Source organism: Physella acuta, unplaced genomic scaffold (assembly GCF_028476545.2).
Source record: "Physella acuta isolate Inbredline_101_S28 unplaced genomic scaffold, ASM2847654v3 ptg001064l, whole genome shotgun sequence".
Taxonomy (NCBI): Eukaryota; Metazoa; Mollusca; class Gastropoda; family Physidae; genus Physella; species Physella acuta.
In genome coordinates this window covers 428,593-437,757 of record NW_026732581.1, presented here as the reverse complement: position 1 = coordinate 437,757, position 9,165 = coordinate 428,593, and the positions used below count along the sequence as shown (strand labels likewise).

The following is a 9,165-nucleotide window of genomic DNA, read 5'->3' as shown; positions in this document are numbered from 1 at the left end:
AGCTGTGCACATTTTAAAACTATCACCAGGTGGGGGGGGGGGTGCTAACACCAATTGCAAGATTTACATAGGACAAAAGGCTTTGTTGAATATTTTGAATTATGCCCGGAAAGGGGGTGATACCAAAATCTAATTATTTTCGATGAAAACGATGCTTTTTGCACATGAACTAATAGGTGGCTTGTACGCATCAATGGAAGCCATTAGGCAAAATGGGAAACAATTTATTTTCGGGTGTGGGGGTGGAGGGTTGACACCAGAAGGTACCGCACCGGGTGACACCCGACCTAGCGAAGCCACTAGGCATTGATACTTAAGTAATATTACACAAAAGGGAAAAGACGATGTGCGATTATACAAATGTACTTTTACTGTATGTTCGCTTCGTAGGTATGCATTTAAATTTTACTGAATTACAATTTCTAAAATTATACATATGTTGTGTCGTACAGAGAAATCTCAATAGATTATAGTAACCCTAACCTTAACTCTTAAAGGTATTTTAAAAATGCATTACCGACAGTTAAAACTACGAAAAAAATTATATTGAATACGCAAGCAACAACATAAACCGAACAATATAGTTAACTTACAGGTTACACAGGATGCAGAATGCAGATTTAAGATTTTTTTCTGTTAATTTCCGTATCGGTCAAACTGCATCCACATCTATCTCAGATCTAAGGGGAACGGGAACGCTAGTATTATACACACACATACACACAAACATATATATATATATATATATATATATATATATATATATATATATATATATATATATATATATATAAATATATATATGAATAAATAAATAAATAAATAAATCTACCCGAATCTACCCGTTTTAATTTAGTCATAAAAGATGTACATATTTACAAATAAACACATATATATGTATATATATATATATATTTATATATATATATATATATATATATATATATATATATATATGTGTGTGTGTGTGTGTTTATTTGTAAATATGTACATCTTTTATGACTAAATTAAAACGGGTAGATTCGTCAGATTTAGACCAGGAATCTATCTCCTTGAGGGGTTTACATTTAGGCTGTGCCACAAATATTTCTCCAGTAGCCTCCCTTTGTCTGTACGTTTGACACCATATAGAACCTTCGTATCCCATTTTACCCAGTCACGCTCCCCTACCGTGACAGCCTACAAATGTCTTTGATGACAGCAATACTCTGGGAACACACACATACACACGTTTTAGAATACAAGCTAATCTTTCATTTCTAACACACGAGCATTACCGTTTTTAGCTCATTATACACCATCTAACTTGTTAACGGGAATTCTGAAAAGTAATAAAGCACGAAGCTAAAATCAACTTTCAGCTAGGACAAGAGATAAAAAATAAAGCTAATACTCGAGCTAATACCATAAATAACATTAAGGTAAAATCTTGTCAGCAGTGGTCTGGTGTCGGAAGGTCTGACCTGTATTGAAAACATTCACGTAAGAGGAACTGACAAGCTTACAGGATTTACAGACCACAGCAACAGTTGTATCTTGTATGACAAAATACTGATAGAAATGGAAACATTAAGTTAATAAAGTTATTGATTTATCCTAGGATCACAAACTAAACACAGTACAATTATATAGAGTTAACATGTTTCTGTAATCTCGACATAAGTATGAAAAACGTGGTCAATGTGTACGCTCCATAACGTAAGTAAAGGACCATCGTAGCTGTGTGGACTCATTACGCACTACAATTAGCCTTGGTCCTTATTGCCTTTATCACATTAAAAAATAACGACAGTTATCATATGTTTGATAGTTCCGAAGATTTTAGTATGTGTTAAAAAAAACAAACGAAAAAAAACAAAACATATGAAATAACACATTAACCATAAGTTGTATAAACGGATGTATTTGTAAATATACAAACCAAACAATTCCTTAAACTACACAAAGGAAGGCTTGATAGAAAAATTAAGTGGACGTTATAATAAAGAAGTATATAAATGCATATAATTGCTTACCATTAATTGTGTCCATGTAAACATACTAAACAAATACAATTATAAAATTAGGTAATTGGAATTTTATCTAGCCTACGGTACGGAACACAAACGACGCTAAATTGTTCACGGGAGATAACAATTAAAATTGCCGACTTGATTTGTGAGAGTATGGTTATATACCTTGAAAACGATAATAAAAGAATATTCCAATCTCGATAAAAAAATGTTCAGAATTAAACTTTTATTATGTACTTATGTGATAGTAGAGATTTCTTAATAAACAAACATGCTTTATATGAGATAAACGCGATAAAATATTAACTACTTAAACATACGATTTACTTAAATAATATTTTTTTATTCTACTGTATGACCGCATAATGTTCACATTTATAATACAAAGCTTTACAGATCCCAAATTAACAGTTACTATCTACTTTATGTGATTTTAGATGGCATATATATCTTTCGAAAAACTATGTGAAAAAATATTGATAAAAGTGAACAAACATTACACACGTTATTAGAATTGAACTTCACACGATCCGAGTCTGAATATTGTGTATGATGACAACTACACTACTAGTCTATTTATGAATATGCAATAAATAATAGACACCAACATAGTCGTTTTTTTTTCCTGTTTTAATGGTTAATACACGCACATTCAATCTATGAGGAATTTCAATTCTAGATAAGTGTATACATGGGTTTATTACATCATAATAGCAAAACAAACTCTGTTGTAGTTTTTAAAATCATTTTTTAATAGAATGTTGGTTTAATGTTCGTTAATTTTAAACTTCTTAAACACCATCAAGAAAATATTGTCTTAGTTAAATGTTTACATCTATTTATTTTAATATATGAAATGTTGTTTATGTTTCTGAAGATTATATTTAAATAATTTGATTACTGTATATCCATTTTTTTTTACCAAAGCATTGTTTTCGGGTTGTTTACATTCGACGAAGTTTCATCTCAACAAAGTCTAGAGAGTCAGTACTGCCTGTAATGCTAAGCCAATGAATTCCTTTACCGAGAACACGACTCGCCCATTCACCGTTGACGTTAACAGCGTGACATTCCCCATACCACCACCCACCGCTACTCCAGTCTACAGCACAGTTGTCACTTGACCACAAATCGTTATCAGAGTCAATGGTTGTAAACTTCATGTCCTTTTGCCAACTAAACCAGTCTCTAGCATTCCCACCACTGAATGACGTGAAGTTCATCCTATACTTTGCTGCTTCATTTTCTACCTTAAAACCTCTGTACACATCGTAGTAGTCTTTACCTTTATACTTCATGTCAAATCTGAGTTCATTATAACCCTGTTGTAGACCAAAAATTAGAAATATTTAGATATTGCATTGTGTTTGAAATATTTTAAGTATTGATCTGCTAATAATATATGATAATTATACATATTAAAATTATTTCTAAAACGTGACGAACATTTATAAATAATACAAGAAAATTTCAAAAACAAATTTACCACTTATGCAACTAATGATTAGCTTGCAGTAGTTGATATTTAAACTATGCTTGGAAAACGTTGTTTATAAAGTAAAAATATTGGATAAACTTATTTCGATAGAGCCTTCATGCATCCGATTATTACAACCAAAGACTTCTGTTGGAAAATATTATATAAGAATATCTATTTCCTGCTTACATTGCAGCTTAGCAATATATTCTCTTACGCGAAATATTATTTTTATTCCAATTACGTATGTAATTAACGAGTGAATGGATAAATGGTGAATTTTGTTTGCAAGAATAATTAAGAATTAAATGGTATTTTGGGATTCTAATAAGTCTACCTAACCAAAAAGTGTGGGAAAATATAAAATCGTTGGCGTAGAAAGTCTATACTAACTTGTGTTTTGACATATATGGTCAAACGTAATAACATTAGGCGTGCACTAAAATATATTTTCCTTAAATTTTGATATGACAAAAATTAAAAGAGGTTCTAGATTTCTGATGTTCTTACTAAATTTGTTAGCTGATAAATGACGTCATTTCCTATCCAGAAGTCTCCAGCAGTTGAACCAAATCCTTTTTTATAATCGTTCCAACCTCTTGAAAAGGTCACATCACCTTTGATACGTCTCTGTAAGAAATAACGACAATGCTAAAATAAAGTTTAAGCAAGTTGATTTGATTGATTCCGAAGATTAATTATGTTTTAATTTACGCAAGTGCTAATATAAATGAAAATATTGAAGAAATTAAAACCGTTCAGAATAAAATAACGGCATCGAAAAAACTACGGTAAAATAAGTTCATTTGATTTATTTTAAGGCTTAATTATCTTTGAAATTTATTATGTTATATTTTACAACAAACAATATACATACAATCAAAGCAGTCGTTACTATATAAGACCTAATATTCTTCACATGAACTCTCTAAATATTTCCAATGGTTTGTGTATAAGACAGTTACAACTATCACGAGATAAAACACTTGCTTTAACGTTTGCTTCTCTTCAAACGTGAAACCAAATAATTCCCCAATTTTATGTATACAACACAAAAGATATTAAAAATAAAATGAATGTACTCATAACATTATAATCGTTTATAACAAACTATGAATTTCTCTATTTTATTTAAAACTCCCTACTTTTATTAAGAACAACAAAATAAACAAGACTAAGAATCACCTTCTCACCAATAGCCACTAAAACACTGAGTTATGTTAAAAAATCTGCTGTTGACTTGTCACCTGACTTCAACCAATTAGAATACTGGCCAATGGTCTGACAGAACGATAACAAAACTAGAGCTGGTGTCTTTTGACGTCCGTATAACTAATTAGCGTCATCGTAATTTTAAATAGACAAAAACTGGGTATGTCGTTCAACTATTAGAATGTCTTTTCTTTAGATCGCATCTAAATGTCAACATTTTGTATCATACGTGTGTTTTAACTAAATAAATATATCAAAACTGTTAGAATAAAATATCGGAAAAAAAAACAAATTGGTAAATGGCTAAGAATAATTTTAATGACAAAAACCTGAATAATAATCCATCCTCCACCGTCAGTCTTGGTATCACACAGTGTTCTGCTGACATCTACTCCAGCCGTTCTCATGTCCTGTAAAACACGATTGTTCATGTTGGCACATATTGACTGGAGTAAACAATATAACGAATATGTGTTCTAAATATCAGTTGAAAACATGTGTTTTTACACTAGGAAAACGTTTGCTACTTTGTTATTTTCTACAGCAGCATTATCACCTAGCAAAACACTAATGTAAGAACGCTTCTATTTTGGTAAACATTGTCGAGACAAGCAGCAAAACAAAAGCGTATAGCTGTGATGAAACATATTCTGGACTCCATGGCAAAAATAGCAAAATTTATACAGAAAAAATGGTCATTACATTTAAATAAATGATTAATTAGAGGTAAATAGACTTTAAGAGCAAAATTGACAAGTTCCAACAGGGTTGGGGAAGGTGGAGGGAGGGGGGGGGGGTGGCATTATGACGCAAACCTGGTACTTCCAGGTATATTAATAACCGACTATAGATACACATCGTTAGTATTATCTAAGCACTGTTTAAATCTTTCAAGGTGGGGGTGGGGATTTTGGGGGTGGGGGAAGTTATATCAACAACACATTGCAAAAATTATTTGCCTGAGGAAAAAGGTTTTGTTAAGAATTGTAATTACGTATATGTCAATCCACGACTGTTATTAGGATTGTGACATCTAATTGTATCTAATTTTATAATTTAGTACAAAAACAATGCTTTTTAAAATATAATTATAACTGTTAGAGTTGGGTCCTTACATACTTTTTCTTTGTAGATTAATGTTTGCATGAATTGGCACCATTCTACCAAATATTACGGGGGTGACACCAAATACAACTTTCACCAATGTGGATTGGTGTAAAATCCCATTGGAAATTTACAAATCTGCATATAATTCGATCAAGCAAATTATTATACAATAGCATGCGAGTGTGTAAATATATGTATTTATATGTGCGTGTGTTTGTGTATAAGAGTGTGATACCAATAGAATAATAAAATACTTAAAAAAACTTTTTAAAAAAACACGTTTTTCTTGTGGACTAAAAAGTAGAAAATAAATTTTTCTTCCGACCCTAGGGGATCTACAAATGACTGCTCGTAGATTGTGTGCTTCCTCGAGCTGTGCAGGTTCTTGTGATGACTGTTCATACATTTGATGACAAAAAACGTGGGTACGTTCACCATTAAATTTTCAAAATTCGTGTGTTGTGTGCTTTTCGCTTTAATCATAAATCTGTCCGACCCACGTTTTTTTTTTGTCATCAAATGTATGAACAGTCATCACAAGAACCTGCACAGCTCGAGGAAGCACAAAATCTACGAGCAGTCATTGGTAGATCCCCTAGGGTCGGAAGAAAAATTTATTCTCTACTTTTTAGTCCACAAGTGGTTTTTTTTTTTAATTGTAAGTATTTTTTTCTCCTTTTTAGTCTGTTGCTACACGTGAAAAACGTGGTTTTAAAAAAAAATGTTTCTCAAGGCGCGAATTCCGCTCTTCCGCTGACTCAACGGCCAGATTTCGTTGTTGAATTTTTTGTTGTTTCTCAAGGCGCAAATTCCGCTCATCAGCAGACTCAAAATCTCGAACTTTTTGTTGACGCTCTTTTTGTTTTGATAATCTCTCAAGACGATGTTCCTCGCTTCCAATACTGGCTAGCTCCTGTCGACGTATTCTTTTAGCTTCTCTTTCTTCCTCGGTCTCAAGCGAACGATCTCTTTGGCGCCTCAAGCGAGCTTTTTCTCGTTGACGTTCTTTTTGTTGACGCGTTTTCAACATTGCTGAAAAGCTAAACACACGGACACGGTAACACATTGTTAACGGTGACACGGTTCGTACGCTGGGCATGCTAAAATACACATGTCTTGCTAATTTCAATGCTAACCCTGTCCCTAAATGCAACCCTAGTCCTACCATACGCCTAACCGTAATTTCTTACCATAATGCTAGACCTAGACGATGTTACTATACTAAAAACCTATCACTATTTTCAGAAGTCTACTATCGCATATCGGTATATCCAATCCTCATGACACAACGATTTGTTCAGTTCAACGCAGTCAACACGAATGGATTGGACACCCACAGGTGTGTAGCTACCGTAGCTGGCGTGGAGATCTACTCACGAATCACGTGATGGTCTGGGGTTGTCAACAAACACACGGACACGGTAACACATTGTTAACGGTGACACGGTTGGTACGCTGGGCAGAGTGGGTGGGTGATCAAAACAGTAAACAAGGACAAAAGTACTTTTTCTATGTGGATGTGTTTTGAAGTTAAAACTCGTAACTTAAACTTCACTGATTTCTAATTGCACCTTTCAAGATAAACGCCTTCCCAATGATATCGCAAATTTTCTAAGTAGCCAATTATATTTTAGTAATTTGTCGCAAATTTCTCACTTTCACGGCGTTGTTTATTTTTTTCACTAAGGGGTCTTCACAATGCGCGTCACACTTTTTATTGAAAGGCCCATTTTCAAATCTTGAGCGGCCGATACGCTTTAAACAGAGAAGGGGCGTAATTTAATTAAGCTAATTTAGGTCTCTAATTGTTAGTTTTTATGATTGCATCTGAAATTGTTAGGCGAAAATAGCCTGCATGCCGAATTTCAGATCACTAGAGCAATCAGAAGTGGGCTAATTTTCGTTGTCGATTTTAACAACAAACAAATCCATAAACAAACGCGAACTGAGTTAAGAAAAACGTGGTAAAATATGCACAGTTTCTCGTGCTTAAGTAATTTAGCCTTGTGTCGATGTTCACATTTTTCAATGATATGTGATATGTTTAATCTGTTATTTTTCTATTCTACTAAAACCTGTGCGACATATGGCTGAAATCAACGTATATCCTTTTCATGGATTTGTGCCATTATCTTAAGTATGCTTTAATATGTAATAATTCATTTGTGTATGTATAAGTTAGGGTACTTAAGGGAAAATATTTATTTGTGTATGTATAACTTAGGGCACTTAAGGACAAATATTTGCATGTACCTGGGACAGAAATATAAATATATATATATATATATATATATATATATATATATATATATATATATATATATGACAAACATAATTCAAACATGTAAACAAACTTGAGTTTTAGTAGTATATATATTTCTAAGTGTTTGTTACAAGACAACACCAATGTAAAATGTATTAATTCATTGTAAATAAATTAATTTTAAAAAAGAGACGAAAATGGACACAATAAGCTATAAAAAGAAAGCAACAAATAAATAGAACTAGTTGGCTTGCCATATTGACAAATGTTGGCGCTTTTGTCGGCATGAAAGAGTTGCCAAACGTTTTGAAACAATTAATTCACGCCTTAGGTCAGTTTGATCTTTATAGTTTGTATATTTAATGCTTTGGAATTATACTAAATTTTAATAATGTTATTACAAATTCATTATGCCCATTAAAGGTAAAGATCTTCATGCAGGTTCAAGCGTTGTAAACTAGTATTTGGTTGCTATGTTAATCCTTTTCATATCCATTAACATTTTAAGGACAAAGTTCAGTCAAAAGTGCGTAGCTTTGATCCCGACGAATGAGTTCTAGCGTTTTTTATTGCAATTACTTTTTGTGTTTGTCTATTGTAACAAAGGAACAAAATATTTATGACAAATCAATTAAAAATAATATACCTTGTTAATCGTGTCCTCTCTTTTTTGTATGTCTTGAGGTTTTATTTTGTCATCGTTATGTTGACCTGTGCCAAACATGTTTAAATTAAATTTCAATTTCAATTGATTTTTTGGAGTCCCTTGTGGCAGAATGTTATCGCAGTTGTTTTTTCTAATTCTTAGGGGACGATGTTGATAAACAATTATTATTTTAATTTTCATAGAGAACATCTGCTTTAGAAACCACAACAGTTTAAGGGATAATGTGGTCAGAACTAAGTCGTGCCGCCTCAACGTGAATTAGGTACCCATTAGAGTTAGGTGGCTTATTGATATTCTATTGACTTGAACCAGGATTCAAACTCGATATTTTTGGGTAAGAAGCCTAGCTCTCTAACGCTGGGCCACGCAGTCCAATTGCTGAACAACTGAAGGAAAAAAATATTTATTCCATAATCTATAGATCAGT

General features: G+C 32.6%; 1 protein-coding gene across 1 annotated transcript; it reads right to left on the bottom strand.

The window, feature by feature from the left end:
• Positions 1-2,634: 2,634 nt before the first annotated feature.
• Positions 2,635-8,777, bottom strand: LOC131955364 (ficolin-2-like). The gene is made up of 4 exons (XM_059319485.1): positions 8,718-8,777; positions 5,031-5,111; positions 4,000-4,119; positions 2,635-3,334 (listed from the first exon to the last, which is right to left on the bottom strand). Exons 2-4 carry the CDS (start codon positions 5,106-5,108, stop codon positions 2,957-2,959), a joined length of 576 nt encoding a protein of 191 aa, XP_059175468.1. The 5' UTR covers positions 5,109-5,111; positions 8,718-8,777; the 3' UTR covers positions 2,635-2,956.
• Between the last annotated feature and the right edge of the window lie 388 nt (positions 8,778-9,165).